The sequence below is a fragment of the Tetrao urogallus genome (assembly GCF_951394365.1).
Source record: "Tetrao urogallus genome assembly, chromosome: 2".
NCBI lineage: Eukaryota > Metazoa > Chordata > Aves > Galliformes > Phasianidae > Tetrao > Tetrao urogallus.
Genome location: NC_136814.1, coordinates 103,019,023 through 103,039,043, shown reverse-complemented (window position 1 = coordinate 103,039,043; position 20,021 = coordinate 103,019,023). Strand labels below are relative to the sequence as shown.

The 20,021-nt window shown below is 42.7% G+C and overlaps 2 protein-coding genes across 2 annotated transcripts in view; one reads left to right on the top strand and one right to left on the bottom strand.

The window, feature by feature from the left end:
• Positions 1 to 427: 427 nt before the first annotated feature.
• SF3B6 (splicing factor 3b subunit 6) lies at positions 428 to 3,503 on the top strand (the record flags this gene model as incomplete). The annotated part of the gene is made up of 4 exons (XM_079532440.1): positions 428 to 457; positions 608 to 726; positions 2,790 to 2,928; positions 3,414 to 3,503. 4 exons carry the CDS (start codon positions 428 to 430, stop codon positions 3,501 to 3,503), a joined length of 378 nt encoding a protein of 125 aa, XP_079388566.1.
• A 5,193-nt stretch (positions 3,504 to 8,696) lies between these two features.
• FKBP1B (FKBP prolyl isomerase 1B) overlaps positions 8,697 to 20,021 on the bottom strand; it is a gene marked incomplete at both ends in the record, with an annotated part of 44,328 nt that continues 33,003 nt past the window's right edge. The window contains 2 exons of the mRNA XM_079532847.1: positions 8,697 to 8,825; positions 11,853 to 11,965. Coding sequence (XP_079388973.1) covers positions 8,697 to 8,825; positions 11,853 to 11,965 — 242 coding nt within the window. The remainder of the gene's footprint in view (positions 8,826 to 11,852; positions 11,966 to 20,021) is intronic.

Here is a 20,021-nt window from a genome sequence, read left to right as displayed (position 1 = left end):
AGATTCATGATCCTTGAGATCCCTCCCTTCCAACCCTGGCCATTCTGTGATTCTGTGAAAACCACCACAAGTCTATCTCCACTCTCACTTTTGGGCTCATTTCTGTATTCTCACAGCTTTCCAAGCCGCACAATTCCTACAACTCAGCAGGCCCAAGCCAAGCCCCACCTGAACAAAATGGCGGCCTGCACCGCTTCCCTCAGCCCACGGGAGGCGGGAATGGGGGCAGGGCGGTGGGCGGGGCTAGAGGCACGCAATTACGCGAGGTAGCGCGGCAGCACTTCCGGTGAGCGCGCGCGGTGCAACCTGGGGTAGCATTCGGGTCTTCCGGTAAGAAGAGCGGCGGCGTCGGAGGACCGCTGTTGGAGGACCGCTGCCTGCCGCTTTTTCTCTCCCAGGCCCGAGGCCCCTCCGTTATCCCGGCGCCATGGCGATGCAAGCGGCCAAGCGAGCCAACGTGAGTGCGCTTACCGGGTTCTAGCTTGGGAAAACCACGTAAATTCTATAGCTGATGGGCAGTAGGCCTGAGATGTAGTAGGTAGGCTGTAGCATTCAAGGTTCGAAGTGAGTTCTGTGTGTAACACAGTGTGCGTTGTTTCTGCTTCAGATTCGGCTGCCACCGGAGGTTAATCGGATCCTATACATCAGGAACTTGCCTTATAAAATCACCGCGGAGGAGATGTATGATATTTTTGGGAAATACGGACCTATTCGGCAAATCAGGGTGTAAGTAATTTCAGTTTTCTTTGAGAAGGACTTAACTTATCCCAAGCTTTGGGATGGCTGTCATGTGTCAGTATGCCTATTACAGTGGGAACAGCTGGTTTTAATAGCTGAAAAAGCTGAGTGTGCTTTAGCAGCATCCCTGTGTGCTAAAGGAGCATGTGGTTGTGTTTCTCTTGTGTGTCAGTTTGTTGGTAAGCAGAACGGTGCTGGTAGGAATGTGGGAGTGGCTTAAGCCTGGTCTGAATGTAGATAAGTGGAGAAAAATAAGGACTTAAACCTTAAATGAACTAACCTTTTATTTTAAGTAAAGGTAAAAATAAAAGGTAAAAGGTAAAGGTGAAAAGCAAGGTTTGCAGGCAACCACTTCTGCTCAATGAGTATTAGATTAGTATAAGAACTAATGACGAAACAGGTATGGTACCACTGATGGGTGCAGAAAATACTGCACCCTTTGCTGTGCAGCTCAGCTCTGAGCCATGTGATCTGACTGAATTTTGTTCGAAATACGCTGAGGCTGTACTTGCCTGTGCCAAATCCTAGCCTCTTCCCTTTAGATCCTTCAAATATTGATGACCTGAGCTCTGATGTTCCTTGCTGTCTTGAGCGCCGTGCCATGGATCTAACTGTAATTTCATCTGGTTAATGCTGTGTTCTAAGTTTCAGGCAGAAAGAGTTGGCTGAGGACTTAGGATTAGCTGTTGAGAGCTGCAGTAAGATTGGCTGGAGTATTGGCGTTCATACAAGATGATCTTTATTTTTTTTTTTCCAAGCTGAGAGAAATATTTTGGAAGGGAGGAGCAATAAGATTTGGTGCTCATCTTTTAATACTTGAAAAGAAGTTAAATGTAGGGTAGATATGATATGGTTTTCTTCACACTGCCTTTATCCAGATGTTGGCAAAATAACTTGTGGCATCTCTGAATTCACAGGTTGTTGACTGGCTGACAGCTGAACGTGTCCTTGCTGTTTTTGTTGCTCTGTTTCCCCGTGCTCTTAGATTGGGGTGGGTAATGAACCCATAATGTTCATCAATTCTGTGGGGCATAGATATGATAACAGCTAAAAAGATCAAACGCTACCCCAAATCCAAGTGCTTGTTTTGGCCAGTGCTGTAGTGAAAAAAAGCGATGGCTCAGTGCAAAGAACAGAGTTTTCTGTGTAGAGTTACTCCCAGTAAACATGAACAGAGGGGAGTAGTGGGGTGTGCTCCTGCATACTGTGTTGGGACGTGCAGCTGGTGGGGTCTTATTAATACAGAGAAAAACAACAAAATGCACTGGGCAAGGGTTAAAAGAAAGAGAGAGAACATAATCCTTTTGCTTGGCTAAATAGCTGGGATTTTCACTCATTGACATACGCTGACAGAAGAGAATTAATATGAAAAAGACTAGGTTAGACACGCCACATTTGGATGCAGTGCTCCAGGTGAGGCCTCAAAGCACAGAGCAGAGGGGCAGGATCACCTCCCACGCCATGCTGCCCACACTGCTTTTGGTGCAGCCCAGGGTGCAGTTGGCTTTCTGGATCGTGAGGGCACAGTGCTGGCTCATGGCCAGCTGCCATCCACCTGTACCCCCAGGACTTTTTCAGCAGGGCTGCGCTCAATCCTTTCTTCCCCAGCGTTGGTCTGAGCTCCCTTTGTGAAACTCCCTTTGTAATTCTTCTCCTTCTCTGTGCAATTTTATCCTTTTTGTTTGCATACGCACCATGATGTGGACGTGTGTCATGTTGTTTATTGGAGTTTATTTATAAGTCAGCTCCTAAGAAAGGGTTGTTGTGATTCGTAAGTTGGCTTTTAGCTGAGATCTCGTGGCTGTGTAAGCTCTGTAATAAGCTCTGTGTAAGCTCAGAGCTGGTTAGAGTGATGTGCCCAGATGTGTCTCCTGCTCCTCAGGCAAAGGAAATTGAATTGATGATCTGATGAGTGATGGTCGTGCAGCTGAAGCAGCATGCATCAGTGTAGTTGTGTTGTGCTAAGAACAGTATTCTGTCTCAGTGCTGAATATTAATTGAGTCCTGTGCATCGAGTTTGATATTAATGCTTGTTAACATTTGCTCTGCAGTGGAAACACTCCAGAAACAAGAGGAACAGCCTATGTGGTTTATGAAGACATCTTTGATGCCAAAAATGCTTGTGATCATCTGTCAGGATTCAATGTGTGCAACAGATACCTTGTCGTTTTGTACTACAATGCAAACAGGGTAAGTGCTCTCGGTTTTCTTATTGTTACCTTTGAAGATGTTCAGCATAAAAAAAAAAAAAAATCAGTTTGAGAAAATGGTTGGCTGCTTTTAAGAAATAATTCCAAATTGATAGAGAGAATTGGAATTGGATTGGATAAACGGCTAGGATTTCATCTTCATTGTGATTCATGTGCATATATCACCACAGCCTTTGGACTAGGGATGTGGAAGCTGTGCTTCTGGTGAGAAGAGGTAGAAGGGGCCAAACTGTGACAGAGGGCTTTGAGATTTACTTAACAGGAAGAAGTCTGTAAATCCTTGATGTTCTGCCTGATGAGGCCCAGAGTCTGGTGGAGTTCTCTGAGGTTGAGAATTAAGCAGTGCTGTTTGCATGTGATGTTGATGTCATTCACAATGAGAAGTTAGTTGCAGTTTATAGGAAATAACATACCTAAAGATGCAGTTTTTCTTCTCATGCGTATTATTATTTCCCTTAATTACAGGCATTCCAAAAGATGGACACAAAGAAGAAAGAGGAACAGCTTAAGCTGCTCAAAGAAAAATATGGAATAAATACAGACCCACCAAAATAAACTGATGTGTTTTAAAAACTGTTCTCCAGATCTGCCGCTGTGTTTTGAAACTAAGTAAGGATTCCCACTGAAGTATAACTTAGTGTTTTTAGCAGGCTGTAATTTGAATCTTTAGATCAACTGAATAGATGTGAAACATCAGAATATCTGTTTTAAGGTAAAATCCCCTGAAGGGACACGACTTCCTGTGTTGTAAGGGCTTGGATGGGTAAGTGCTGTGTAACCACAGTCCTGTTTGGGGCAGGCCTTCGGAAGATGGGACCACATAAGTGGAGCAGTTCTGGCCTGCTGCTCCCCAGCCTCCAGAGCTGACTTTAAGCATGGTAGCCAGCTGATGATGCAGAAGAATTTCAAGGGCTCAATATGAACTATCTCTGAATTTCACTTGCTGCTTCCAAAAATTGATTAAATGCAAGTAAACAGGACCCTTCCTGCTTTTTTGCTTGTGGTTTGATTCTTCTTCATTCTTACATATTGTATACAACTCATTGTTTCTTTTTCTTCCTGGAAATGTTTGGAGTGTTGTGGTTTAACCCAGCAGGTGGCTGAGCACCAGTTGTTTCCTCACCCCCTGCTTCCCAGTGAATGACAGAGAATGAAAAAGGAAAAAAAGAAAGTAGAACTCATGGATTGCGATAAAACTACATGCTAAGCTGCAGAAAAGGGTGATAGTTATGACAAATATATGCATGTACGTGTATATAACAAGTGATCCACAAGCAGTTGTCCACCACCTGCCAACCAAGGCCCAGCTAGCCTTCTGAACAGCAGCAGAGAGCAAGACAAACTCCCACTCCCTTCAGAACTCTATCTGTATGATATTCCAGGCTATGGAATATCCCTGTGGCTGGTTTCAGTTAGTTGTCCTTGCTCTGTTCCCTCCCAGCTCCTCAGGCCCTTCACTGAGAAGGGCTTTGGCTCTGTACAACGCTGCTTAGCAGTGACTGTAAACATCAGCGTGTTATCAGTGTTGTTCTTCTCCTAGAACAAAAACACAGCATCATACCAGACACTGTGGGGAGATCAATTGTGTTCCAGCTGAAACCAAAACAAGGAGGCTTAGCCTATTTGGCTGCTGTTTGCTAGAAACAAAGCTATATTTATAATGGAGATTCCTCTGCAAATAGACAATGAGGGGCCATGTGAAGTAATTCAACTGTTTAGGTGACTTCTGTCAAGATACCTCATGCCCAGCGCTAAGAGCTCCTCCTGACAGCTCTCACTGCTGTACGGCTGAGGATGCTGGAAGAGATTTGGAAGTGTACCAGATTTGCACTGAACTGAAGCAACAGGAATGAAGCTAATGTCTTCAATATTTCATAGAGAACACAGGACCAAAGCAAGGCAATAGATGCTGGCAGTAATTTTAGATACCTGAACTGTGACTGTAATGAAGTTCATGCTGAGTGGAAAACTTGCAGTAGCCAGTAGAGGATAAAAAAAAATCTGATTTTTTAATTATTTCTCAAAATACCAGCATTCGTTGGAGGGGGCCCTGCGACTGGATGGGCTTTCAGGTCCCTGCCAACCCAAGCCAGCCTGAGATTCATTCTAAATCCCTGCTGCCAGTGTGGGTGGCTTTCTGACTTGCTCAGGCCTCTCCTGCTTCTCCCATCGACGTGCATGTTGAAATGCACAGGGGCAGTGATCTGTTTCATCTGCTTCATACTTGCACAATTGGTTACTTCTCCTGCGTCAACCTGGTGAAGAGGTCCAGCCCGTGAGGTTAACACAAGTCTACGTTGTTCAGGCAAAACCAGCTTGCCTTAAAATGTTTAAATGAATGAAATCTCATGGGAGACTTCTAAGTGACCTGCCACAGCTCTGTAAAGGCTGGAGGGAGACACATGAACATGCTCTTTACACAAGCTGTTGGGCGTGTAGATGGCTCTTGGCTGTAACAAGAACTGGATTGATGCTTTAATAAATAATGATAAACGCTGGTAACAACCCACTGAAGTGCTAATAATGGAGCCGTGTTCTGTCTGCCTCGTTTAAAATCATGTGCAAATACTGCATTCCATCTGTCAATAGCAGACAGCATGTTGCCTGCTCTGTAGTGTCTGTTTTGATGAGGATTTGGTGCTGTTTGAAAAATACATATAAAAAGCAATTCTAGAGGGTAATAAGATTAATAAAAATTCCTTCAATGAATCCTCAACATCAGCAGCTTTTGATATCTCCAAGTGCTCAGCTGCTGCCTTTCATTAAATATTCCATTTCATACTTTTCCTTCTAGAGTCTGTCTGGGGCTTTCAATGTCCCTATACGTGGAAAATGAAATAATAATTTGTACCTGTAAGACAGAGAGAATGGAAACCGAATGCCCAGAGGATTGTTTTGATGAGGTCTGCTCAAGATTTTGTTTGAAATGTAATATCAAAGGACGAGGAAATGAGTTCAGTTATATGAATGGCAGAAGGGGCAGCAAATAAGGCAGATGTTACCAGCCTTGCAGTCTGCATCTGTGCTGATTTTTGTGTGTGCTCACTTTCCATTTAATTTTTCAGGAAGTAGGGCATGAAATTAAGCCTGGAAGGTCATTTTTTTTCCCAGCTATACTGTTTAGAAATCAGTAACAAGAGCAGATCTGATTACACAGGCGGCAACAGTAAATTTTTTTCTAATCCATTATATAGTGGCAATAATTATATGTATTGTGTTGATCGATGATACAATTAAATAAATTAACACATTTGCAGTCAAATGAAGAGCTGGAGATTACATTTCCTTGAAGACTTAATTTCCCTAAGTATCACAAAGCACAATTAGTTTTCCTTTCACATTTTTTTAAATGAATTTGGCATGAAAGATGTAATAATCTCGGCTTCCAACAAAGGTCTCTGAAGGGAGAGAGTGATGAGGGAGAGAGCTTCATCAAGCAGCTGTAATAAGGGTTTTACAGACTCCTAATGGCAGGCTTGCACAGCTGAGGGCAATGGGAAAGGTAAGTGCACAGCAGCTCTTTGGATGGAGATGACAGGGCTGTGATCAGCTCTTACAGCCCAGCAGGAATGCAGCGCTCATGGTCAGAAACCCAGCAGAAGTGCAGAGTGATGCCCCAGCTCTTGTGCAAACAGCAGTATTGGTTGGACCAATTCATTCTTCTTGTCACTGTATGCTTTTGAGGCATTTGAGAAAGGCCTGTATCCTAAATGAATATCCTAAATGAAACCTCTCAGTGAAACATGGATCTGTAACCCAGCTGCTGCAGAGACCCCGAATTTCCACTGAAAAAGGGCTTTCTCCTTTGTTTGCTAGAAGGAGAGAGGAGCAAGAAAAAAGTTTACTAATTTTCAGTGAATAATAACCTGCAAGAGGGAGGGGGTTATCTGCTTTTGAATTAACAAACTAAAAGGCAGCTTTGTGGTTGGGATGACCGCCTAGAGAAAGAAAAGAGATCTGTGGTCCCTGCTGGTCAGACAGGCTTTCCTGCTTTTGTCCTCTCATCTCCAGGAGGAATGCCCTCACTATGTGGCTTTGCAGTCCATCTTCCCACGAGAGCTGTGTTTTCCTTACAGAACCTCACACAAGAAAACAGAGCAACTGTTTCAGATACCTCAAAAAATCCTGTAGTTGAAAATGATGCAAGTAGTTTACAAGCTTCTTTCAAGTACTGGAAGGCCGCAATGAGGTCTCCCTAGAGCCTTCTCCAAGCTAAACAAGCCCAACTCCTTCAGCCCTTCTTCACAGGAGAGGTGCTTCAGCCCTCTGATCATCTCAGTGGCCCTCCTCTGGATGTGCCCCAACAGCTTTACATCTCTCCTGTACCGGTGGCCCCAGGTTCAGATTGGCTTTGTGAGCTGGATGCACACAATTCTGCTCTTGTTTAGCCTACCTGAGCTCCAGCAGAAATTTGTATGCCAGTTTTACTGTTGTAAAGCATAGCATGGGATCAGCATTGTGACTCTGAGAAACATCAATTTCCTTCTCTTCAACAGCCAAATCTGGCCCAGAAGTCAGGGGCCACCGGCAGTGCAGGGCAGATGGGGAGTCAGGAAACCTCTGTCCCAGCAGCACCTATGTGTGTGCTCCTGGACATCTTTCCCCATGCAATCTATAACAGAAGCAATACATGGAATTATGCATATTTTGTGTAGGAAGATAAATAATTATCAAGATAACAGGTGAACGTTTCATAGATTCACAGAATGGGCTGAGTTGCAAAGGCCCACAATGCTCATCCAGTTCAACCCCCTGCTCTGTGCAGGGTCACCAAGCAGCAGACCAGGCTGCCCAGAGCCACATCCAGCCTGGCCTTGAATGCCTGCAGGGATGGGGCATCCACAGCCTCCTTGGGCAACCTGTTCCAGTGCCTCACCACCCTCTGGGGGAAAAATTTCCTCCTAAGATCCAACCTAAACCTCCCCTGTCTCAGTTTAAAACCATTCCCCCTTGTCCTATTACTGCCTACCCTCACAAACAGCCGTTCCCCCTCCTGTTTCTACGCTCCCTTCAAGTACAGGAAGGCCACAATGAGGTCTCCCTGTAGCCTTCTCTTCTCCAAGCTAAACAAGCCCAGTTCCCTCAACCTTCATGTCTCTCTGAAGAACTTCTCATTCACTAAAAAGAATTGCAGTGGCCAATGGAAAGCAGGAAAAAAAAGAAAACACAAACTGTAAAGTATCAAGGTTTTATTGTTTACATATATACTTAATTCTTAAATGAGACAGTATTCTTTAAAACAGCAGCAAGCAGAACGTACAAGTTGAGAAAAGTGGCAGCGCAGGTAACTCCGTTTGGCTAATGCCCGTTCATGTACAAGGCGTACACTGGAGTTTTTGAGCACCTTTTGTGTTTTGTTTTTTTTTTTAATTTTCTTGGTTTAAGTGTACAGTAAGGCAGTGGTTTTTCAATAAGGAATATATATATATATTTATATTTATATATATTTTCAATCGTCACTGTGAATTCTCATCACATGCAGACTAAATAAAATGTACAACTTGAGAATGTTACAACGGTAGACATTTTTCCCAAAGCAAAGCTTCCAATGAAAGGCAAATATGGACACCACAAAGTCTAAGGAGAAAGGAGAAAGAAAGGCTTAAGAAACCTAACGGCAAATGCTATTGATATGACAGCTTGAGCAGGAAGATTAGGATTCCAGTGAAGATTTCCCCCGCTGCTGGGAGGGTGAGAAAGAAGGGATGGTTATGGAGAGGTGCCTCCAGCCAGCTCCCCCAAGAAGACTCACTCCAACCTGAGAAGCTCCACGTCAAAGAGGAGCGTTGCATTGGGAGGGATGACCCCGGGGTGGCCCGTGGCTCCGTAGGCCATCTCAGGTGTGCAAGTCAGCTTTGCTCTTTGTCCTAAGCTCATCTGGTTTTTGGATGGTGGAAAAGGAAAAAGACAAGATAAAACACAGTATTAGCAGGAAGACAGAACAGAGCACTACATGGCAGATTTACAGAACCAAGGATATTCACGATGGTCAAATTCATCTTTTTGCTCTTCAAGAAAGCTGAAGCTGCTACAAACAGCTCACATTCATTGCCTAGCTCCTCTGGCTTCTCTTTAAATTGCTAGAGCCAGCTTGGGAGCAACGAAAGTCTTTCCAAGGCACACTGTGATCTATACTGCTTACCCTGGAGTCAGTTGCATGAGGTGTGAGTTCTGTGGAGTGCAGGATACATAAAACACCATCAGCAGGAGTTATGGAAAAGATTTAGTAACAGGTAGGATCAGAGCTTTGTGTTCATGACAGATCAGCACAGAGATACCATTTGATTCAGATTCTTAAAAATGTCCAGCAGTGTTTTTTGCTTTTTCAGTCACCATCATCGATGACTTCAAAGCTACTGACCAAACACAAATATTAAGAGGCACCCAACTTTCTGCTGCTGGACTGATGCAGTCCTAATTAAGAAAGGTTTCCCTAGACTGAAGCCCAAGGACAGATGCTCATGCACAGCTTGTTCTGTCTCATCCTTGGGACAGACAGAAGTGCCGAGCTCTCTCACACCAGATTAGCTTTAGAGGTAAAAGTTCTCACCAAGATTTGCAGCATCAAGATTGAAAATTCTGTTCTGCTCTGGGGTACAGCTGTGACTTATGTACACTATACTGGTGACCAGCTATTCACTGGCCAAGAAATAATCCCTGACTTTATGCAGTGAGGTTAATTCAGATGTTTTTCCCAGGATTGGACTGAACTACATATTACCCAGTTTCTCCTGTTGAATTTCGTTTTCTGTTTCTATGAAATATGCTAAAGCTAGAGCTTCAGTCATTCTAGGTAGAAGAAAAATGGGAATGTAACTTTCCCACATTCATAGAATCACAGAATGTCTTGAGTTGGAAGGGATCCCAAGGATCACGAAACTCCAACCCCAGTGCACAGACAGGGCCACCAACCTCCCCAACACTCAGGGTGCATTCGTAGAATGCAGATGAAGGTGTGAGAGCAAATAACTTCCTTGGTCTTTGCAAGGTTTGACACTGGTCTCTGGTGCTCCGGTGGGTCCCTGCCAGTAAGATAGCTGGTACCTCATCCATGGATCTTAGGCATGGGGCAACCTCGAGCTGTCAGAAATTGAGCACAGAAAAGCAGATGCTGCTGCCATCTCACAGGCATTAAACCAAGGTCTGGAAAATTGAAATGCTCGACGTAGTGAATTGCTTTTTTCCACATGCCTTGTGTCAATCACGCTCCCCAAACCCTCAAAAACTCTGAGGTGGAAGGAAACAGCCACAAATTTAACTTAGTGATCCACTAGGAGGAGCAGGAGGGCAGCATGTGGCCACACTGCTGGAATGGAGTTAGGCCACAGTAATTAAGAGACAGGGGTTGGTGAGTGTGTTCAAGGCAGAGATAAAACCGATTCACCCAGAGCTTGTTTCCAGAGCTTTTCCTGCACTGGTTTCTGACTAGGATAAAAGCAATCCCAACTGAACTTAAATGCACTTTCGGGTTCCTTCTCTTTGTAGGTCTCCTTGTCATATGACAACAGGTGGATGAAAAATCATGGAAATATTTGCAAAGAGCCCTGCTGCTGGCTCTATTGAAACCATTTTGTTGTTCTTCTCTATGCAGACCACCAATTCTGCCTTTCAAGCACTCAGCACATGGGGGCCCTGAGCCCTCCATAGGCAAAGCAAATAATAAAGAGTGCCCCTAGATGTTAGAGCAGAAGGTGGATATTTTTCAGACTCCAGGATTCCTCAGATGGACCTGTTCCTTCTCAGCTTGGAGAGAAGGATATGCTTGTGTTGCTTTCTCGTGGAGCTGGAAACCACGTTCTTTTCCTTTCCTCTCAAATGAGCCTGGCTGCATCATTCATCACTGGATTGCTTCTCATTTTGCATTCTTTCCCTCTCTGTATTTAAGTGTAAGAATTTGTTCCTGTCAATAACATTTGAGCAATTTCCTCTTATTATGAGCTCCAGAAATCAGAAATGGAGTAACTTTCGCACTTCAGCACCCTGACTGCACTCCTCACACTTTAAGCCCTCACAAGCACTGCAGACAAAACACTGCAGAGACAGCATGGAGTTGCTCTGTGTGGCTCTTTCAGAGTTTTACTGTGCTGCCACTCAAGCTGTAATTAATGGAGGGCAGTTTCTTTTTTAATGTCTTATGGCTGCTTGCTGAATGTTAAGTTTTGTAGCTGGGAGTACTGAAGTCATAAAAGTTTAACAGTGCAGTATGGTGCCCTACTCAGTAGGGGTCAAAATCTGCAGCACAGTCGTAGATGTTGTCAAAAACGACAGCTTGGTCTTTTATTGAGTAGCTGAATAGAGGCCACTTCATAAAATACTGCCACCTGGATCAGTTTAGAGGCCACTGTGGTTTATGTGAGGTAGTTAGCCCTGGAAGAAGCAAGACTTATATACACATTGACACCTGGCAAGAGGATCTTGCCTCTCCTTTTTCAAATGCACACTTCATGTAAAGCCTTGTGAGCAGGAGGTGTCTTAGTCAGCTAGTGGAGGACTACAGGAAATACTGTTCTTGAACAGACCATGCTTTCACAGAACAGAATAATAGAATTATCCAGGTTAGAGAAGGCCTTCAAGATCAAGTCCAACCATCAACCCCACCTACTGAGCCCCATCACTGAATCATGTCCCTTTAGTGCCATGTCTGCATCTCTTAAATATTTCCTGGGATGAGGACTCCACCACTGCAGTGGGCAGCCTGTTCCAATTCTTGACCTTCTTTTTCATGAATGCATTTTTCCTAGTATCCAATCTAACCTTTCCCTGGAGCAACTTAGTACCATTAAGAAAACCACTCAGGATTTGACACTGTGATTTCCACTTGGTCTTGTCAACACTGCACTGAACACTAAGCCCTGACACATCTTTCACCCAGTTGGAAATTGAGCCAGAATCGTGTCTTTGTACCTGTATAACACCTTCTTCAAATCCTTTAATGACTTCTTGCCTGCCAATCTTGAACCTGAAAGGCTTGTTTCTGTCTCTGGAGGAATCAAACTTCTTTCCATTCTGTAGCATTCCTGCCAAAAGAAGAGACACAGTTTCAATCCAAGCTACATCTAAATTTAAGTGCTGGGAAGTATGGGAGAAAGAAGTGAAAAATTAATGTTTTGGTTACATCAACTGTTTATTTCCATTTTCACTTTAAAATGGTGAAAGGGAACAGAGAGAAAACATCTGTGTGGGGTGAGGGCTGATGTGCAGAACCATCACCACAAGTTATTGTCCAGTGGTTGTTAAACCAACTCTCTGCCAACAGGAGTCATTAGAAGTGGTCCTTGCTTCCCTTGTCCTTCAAGACAGTCACAGGAACACCTTACATGTTGATGAACACAACAGTGTTTCAACATATGTATGCATGCACAGGTTCTACAGCAGATGGATAAGCTTTCACAGAGCTCTATACCCTGAGATATTCTCATTATTGTTTCAAGCAAGGGATTTTATTATAATTTTAACCTTAAGAGTAACTGAGAATTGCTTTTTCCAGTTACATTCTGAATATTGCAAGGTTGGGTGGGTATTTCCATATGAAAATAATTACTTTCTTTGTAATGTTGTAATGCCAGAGTTTTTTGGACACATACCATGACTCTACTGTTCAAGGTGCTGTAAAAAGAAATGCTTGTGAATAAGCTTATATTTGAGACGGTTTCCAGTTGCAAACAATTTTATAAAGCACAGCTTTGAGCTTTGACAGAAAATGCTGAGAAATACTGCCCTCATGACTCAATATGAAAATATACAGTCTTTCTGGTTTCTTTTCATTAAAGCTGTTATATTAATAGACCAGCTTGATGCAGCTTTTTTTCGTAGTGAAAATCATTCGTTATTCTTCAAACAACAACAACAACAAAAGGCACGTGTCTTATTTAAAGAATGTAAATATAAAGGCGTGCCAGAATCAAAACCAAAGACCTAAAGGGTAGGATTCATCTTACCTATCTTTCTTCTGCTGAGATGTGGCCTGCTGTTTTTGAGCTAATTACTCTGCTTCCCTCTATAACCAAGTCAGAAGAGAAAGTACTCTAGGAGGCAATTCATCCGATCAAATTGTGGGATCTACAACAGGACACAAGGAATTGCATCCTAGCTGTGCCTGTTTCTTTGCAATGATATTCAAAGGAAGTCCAACTGACTAGCTCAGACACAGATGTCTCCAAACTCATTAGCAGTTAAACCACAAGTGGTGGCATTCTAGACCTGCAGTAACAAGCACACAATATTTGGTTGTTCAAGTGGGGTCCTATGGCTGGATGTCTTGTACAAATGACATATTAAGGCTAATTAACTGTTCATCAGGTCCAGCATGCCTAATTCTGCACTTCAGAGAAGTGTGTGTGTTTCAGTATAAGGCCTTAGCAGGTAATTATGGAATAACCTGCCCATAAGGCACATTTCACATTTGTCACATTCCTGAAGTTTTATTAACAGTAGAATTGCAAGCAATAGAATTACAAACAAACACAAATTCATTTGTGTGGTAGAAATATACCATGCACAGGGAGAAGGACAGGCAGGAAGAAGCAGCTCGGGGAGAACTCTGGGGCATATAATATAATCCTTTTTGAACTATTTGATCTTGTATTTAATTATGGTCCTTTCTTACAGTAATTTTATTTTTAAATGCATCTGAAAATCTTTTGTTTCTATGAAGTGGAAGGAGACTATTGGACAATTTCAATATTTAACAGTTTTAATATTATATCTTAGTACTGTCATTACATCCTGCGAGTTCAAAGTAGTATGCAAACATTAATTATTCTTCCCAGCAGCCCAAGAAGGTAGAAAAAGATATCATAAAATAGCCTTACTCTGAAAGTTCAGCTCACGTGTAAAGTTCCACAAAACTCTGGTATGTTTTCACTGTCTTTTGTAATAACATCCTATTAGAATACTTAGCTTAAAGGTCTGATGCTTTACTGTATACCACACATCAAACTGAACCAGAATGAACTCTCCGGAGAGCTTGCTAGTTTAATATATATCATACCAAACCTGACTTGTTTTCCCATCAAAAGCGTATCAAAGATCAAAGGTATAGAGGGAAACAAGCTTCTTTACAGCAACAGCCTATGGTCAGCAATGGATAAAAGTTCATCAAGCAATGAATCAAAAAATGCAACCTCCCCTGCCATCACCCTCCACCTCTTTGCTTCTGGAAGACAAGTTGGGATTCAAGTAGTCAGGTGTGTCTGTATTTGCTGAATACAAGAGGGTCAATTTTTATATGACTGCCCTTTAAATGTACATCGAGATTAGAAATGAGTCAGAGTCCCCATGTGCCCTGGAGAAGTTCTGATCTGAATTTAGATCTGAACTTTGAAGCCTATCTTTTTTATCTCTCTATTTCTGAAAGTTAAGAACTGGCTCTTTGGTCTCCTGGGAGCTAAAACAGCAAAATGTTTTGTTTTCTCTCTTGCTAATATATCAATTGATTTTCTTTCTGTGAAAAAATGGATTTGGTTAATATTCTTCAGCAAAGACGGATGCCCATCTTCAGCCTGCAAGTACCTTTATTTATCTAGCTAACAACAGGGAGGCAAAAAAAAACACAGTCTGGAATGAACAACGGCGTTGCTTTGCAAAGTCAAAACTCCCTTGGCAATCAATGAGAGGTTGCACTGAGCAAGGACACCAAGAAGCTTATATGCTTGTTACAATTACCTCACATTTGATTCTGAAAGGTAAAAACTAGTGTACAAGAATAATTAATCATAGAAACTCATTTATCAGGATATCATCTGGATTTGGAAACGTTCTTACCTACAGGGCGTCCTAATCAACAAATCAGTGTTAAAACTGAGGTGGCTGCAGAAAACCTCATTGAAACTGAAGAAGATCAAAGAGTTGACGACTGATCTTGTTAAGGAAAATGACCAGGGATACGCATGCCTGTACTACTCTTTCAATGTGCATTACCCACCTGAGGTCACTCAACCTCAGCTAAGACCACGCTGTGTAAGTCTGTTCCCTAAGGAGAGAGGGCTAATGAAAATGTAAGTTTTCAATCTTTTAGCCAGTTTCGACCAAATCTGGCAGAGGAGTGGGGTTCCTAATGACCTTTGTATTTCATGGAAAGAAATCTGGCTAGGAAGCTTATACAAAGAGAGGGGCTCATCTTTGTTACCAGAGAACATATATTATGAAGTGGAGCTTAAAAGAAATAGGAATGTCATAGCTATCCTGTAGTCTAAGTTTCTTTTTACTGGGGGTTCTGGTTGTGTGGCTGGTTGAATTTCCAGATGAACTGTTCTCTGCTTAAGGAACCCAGCTACTAAGGCACCTGATTTATAACTATGGTTCCAACAAAACCATGCCCAAAGCCATGCTCAGACTGTTATCTACAAATTAGACAGATGGAGAAAGAGAGGACAGAAAGCTCTACGTGATACCATGTCAAATCTAGTGCCTGAAGCCAGTTAACAGAGGTGTAACTGAGGCACAGTGAATTCTACTGCTTACATTAGCCACCTCAGAGACAGAAGCTGTGTCTCAGCCCTGCCACCTGGGCTACTTCTACAGTCAGGGGAGAAAGAGTGCTATAGAATCATAGAACGACCTGGGTTGAAAAGGAACACAATGATCATCTAGTTTGAACCCCCTGCTATGTGCAGGGTCACCAACCACCAGACCAGGCATTAACTCACACATCCATCTACACAAAGCAGACTGAACTGCATCCCAGGCTTCCCCAGCTCCAGTGTTTGCTGAGTTGCTTGTCTTTAAACTGTTGTCATGTTCTGGGAATCAGAGATTCTAATCCAGGACAAATCCCTTTATTTTACTATGTGTCTACAATGGGATTCACTTACCTGACAATAGTATTAAGGGCATGAACTGAACAAGTGATTTCCAAAAAACAGATGTAATGAATTCCCTTGTTTTTCTATAATTACCAATACAGAAAGTAAACTCAATGCACGTACTTGAAGACAGTAATTTTCTGTATACTTGCTGGTATCAGAAGGCGGGGCAGATATTCAGAAGGTGTTTCTAGGATGCTAACTTGTTTCTTTTTATGTAGACCAGGTTTTCTTCAGGATAGGGACTATATTCTGATGGTCTTAAATGCAATCACCTTTCCAATTATGCCTTGTGATAAATCTGTGCCATTATAAATGTATCCTTCAGTTTGATTACCAACACTTGAGCAATTGGGACTCTCAGAAGCAGAGTTTCCTGTAGTTAGTGTTGCTGTGGGCTAAGAATTTATAATCTCGAGTTTATTTCTTTTTGCCTGAAATATATTGTTTCTAATGTCAAAACACGTCAGTAAGCTGTCAGGATAATTTCACACAGGCTGGAAATTCTGATTTTTCCCATTTATAGCCTGTCAATATTACCAATATAAACTTTTAGCCTGAAAGATGTTATTTACTGGGATGTTTTTGAAGCTGCACAAAAACCTTTGTATCAACATATATAGTGTTACGTGCATACAGACTTCACAGTGTATAGAGGCGGATGCAGCTTAGCAAAGCAGAGGAGCTCAGCACAAACCTATAATCCATGAAGGCACAAATCACATCCCAGCTTGGATTACACCAGCAGAACTCCACTGATTTTACTGGTGTTACTCACATTCCACATTAAAATAGATCAGCTTTCTTGACTATTCTGTTCTGACATACTGCAGTAAAGCAGGACAGTGGCTTTTTCCCCTACCTTGCGGTTGGAGCTCAGGTCTAATGCATTGGGAAAATTTGCAGTTTTCCATCAGTTTCCCTGTCTCAGGGCCTCAGTGTTAAAGGAAAAGATCTGGGCAATTTTTTGTCTAGGTCAAAACAGTTGGTGCCTTGTTTTCATCCCCAGGGACATGCCTGGAGGAGCTAACGCGCCTTTGGCTCCTCAGATCATTCCATCAGAATTCAGGGTGCAGGCTGGGTATCTCACACCTCCTGCATCTCCATTTGTTATTTTGGTATTACCTCAACATGCAGTACACAGTTTTACACCTTTCTGTCATAATAACAGCTTCCAGTAACCTGTAGTTTTTTTCTTGGCCGTGTGCCTCCTTCTGAACAACCACACAGCCCATTCCTTTTTGATCTCCTTGATCTGACTTGCAAACTCATCTTTCCTGAACAAATCTGCTGTCTCAACAGTTTTACTGATAAAAAAATAATGTCATCAGAAAGGATTATTCTTGTAATGGAAATGAAAGAGCTGAAGAAAGCTTCTGCTTCTCTGCACAGTGAGACATCTTACCGTGTCCTGTACAGGACCTTGGCATTGAGTTAATGAAGAGAGCGTGGCTTTCCAGGGGAGCAGTTCAACAACAGAGATTTAATACCTCTGTGAATACAAATGCAACTTTTTCCCCCTTAACTTTTCCTATACTTAACACATAAATGGTCTTATGAGGAAAAAGGATTTGCTTAGAATGTATTTTTTCTGCCACTTAACAGCCACTTAAGAAGAAAAAGCATCTTCCTAAGGGAATTTTCAGTCTACAAGGATAATAACTGGAGAGACCTGGGTGTGCAGCTCTGCAGCACATCAGCTCTTTACCACAATTTTTCTTCTGCTTAAAAAGCAACAGCAATGGTTTGAGTGTGCCATTTGTTGCCATGACAAACAATCAGAGACTCGAAGTATAGAAATGGGAAATGGTGGCAGTGGTCACTTTGTGCTTCATGCTGCCGCAGAGTACTTGGGAACGGTTGATCTTCTCAGCAAAGGTTGCCTTGCTGCTGCATTTTCTTCCTGTATTATATACTCATATATCTTTAATGTGGAGTAAGAGCAATGTTATCAATTATTTATTACACAGCTGACACCATGCAATGAAGACACAACAGACAACTACTCAATAATGCATTACCATGCACCATATGTCAGCGCTGCGTGCAACTACAAGACAGTATGACTGAGCCTTGCACTTAGCTTGACTTCACAGCCAAGCAAAGTTGCATGCAATTGTCTAGCTCACTCTACTGAAAGGCATCATCCTGTCCTAATGGCTTTATGGATTTGCATATTTTTAAAAGAGAAAAGTAGACTTGCCCTCAAGGCAGCTATAAGGTTCAATAAGCATATTCTACACGAATTGTAAGGAGACGAAAATAATTCCTCTGGTACCCCGTTGCTTTAATGCAGACATTTCATTTTTGGCTCTGATTCTGTTACCATTATAGAATTGAGCTGTAAGATATACATGCTCTGCAGCATAAGGCAAATTTCATTTGAATAGGCATAGCAGAATCAGGCCAGTCTGGCAATGCTAATGACTGAGACAGTTGATGTCTAAAACAGTGTTTTGGAAAGAACATGTTACTACGGAAATCCTTGAGCCCTCCTGCATCTCTGCCCCTCAGTACCACATCCTGAAACACAGGCTCTGGAGGGACAGGGACTGCTCCTGGCCAGACTAGGTCTTTCTGTCACTGCCCCACGGCACCAGTCAAGAAGCACAAACAACAAATCAAGAGCATGACTGAAATAAAAAGATATTTTTCCACCCAAACACATGAAGTAGAGCTTGGTAAAAATATTATGGCAATCTATAGGATAGTAAAATTAATAAAGTGGAATCCCAGAATCACAATCACAGAATCACAGAATCACAGAATCATGGATTCCAATTTAACATTGGAAAAGACCTCCAAGATCCTCTAGTCCAATCATCCACCTACCACCAACACTGCCCACTGAACCACGTCCCTTACCACATAGAATCATAGAATCACCAAGGCTGGAGAAGACCCACATAACCCAGTCCAACCATCCACCCATCACTGGTAGTTCTCACTAAACCATGTCCCTCAGCACAATGTCCAAGCATTCCTTGAACACCTCCAGGGTCGGTGACTCCACCACCTCCCTGGGCAGCCCATTCCAGTGCCTGACCACTCTTTCAGAGAAGAATCTCCATCTACATGTTCCCTGAACACCTCCAAGGATGGTGACTTCACCACCTCCCTGGGCAGCCTGTTCCAACACCTGACTACTCTTCTGGAGAAGAAATTTTTCCTAATATCCAACCTGAATCTCCCCTGGAACAACTTGAGGCCATTCCTCTGGTCCTATCACTAGCTACCCAGAAGTTCATCTCCTTTTTCTTTGGTTTCATTCTGTCTCCCCTCATAACATAATGCTCATCTGTACTTCCTCTCCCCTTAATTAGCGTTTGATTGCCCATGAGGTAGTTGTGTTGATTTGATATTTTAGCCTTCTGCACATATCTGAATATACAGGTAGCCTTGCAGTGGGAAGCTGCACACTCAGTAGGAGTCAAACTTCACTGACATACCTGAACACAACAGCCACCTATCTCTGTGTAATGCAAAGGAACAGCCCAAGCTGGATCACCAAAGCTTTTGTGTCTTCATGCAAGGAGCACATGAAAAACTCCACAGAAAGCAAAAAGGGATCACCAGACATTGATTGGGAAAGCTCTGAACACAATTCTGAGATCACACGACAGAACCATTTTGGGTTAAGTGCTTGCTGAAGGAAGCTGGGAACAAATGACCACGTTCCCTATGGGGTTAATTCCCCCCTTGGGACCACTCTGCCAACCACTCTGGCACAGACCACTAACAATGCTCCATCAGCAGAGGATTTCATGGCCCACTGTTCCCAGACTGGACACCCTTTGATTTTCAACTATTTAGATTTCCAGCATGTGCCTCTATTTCGTTCTGAATAAAATCAGCTCTGAAATCCTAATTTGTCAGTTAAACACCGAGAATTCTGATTTTTGGGTGGTCCTGTGTGGAGCCAGAAGTCCATGTGGTGCCTTCCAACTTGGGATAACTGTGATTCTGGGTTTCCTTGGCTAGAGGCAGTAGCATCCTAGTAACATATCTATCCATCTCTGGTAGGGCACGGGATTAAGAGGCTCTGCACACCCTGAAACAGCAAATTTGAACATGACAAAGTATATTCGTAATGTTTTACCACCTAACACCAAGACATTGGCCTTTGGGGTATCTGGAATTGGAACACAACACTCCTCCCCAGATTCCTTGTGAATGAACAGACTTTCTTTCCCACAGGCTCCTGTTTACAAGGTTCTTTGTCACATTTAACTTTTACCACACATGGTTATATCTCCTTCACAGGGGAGTT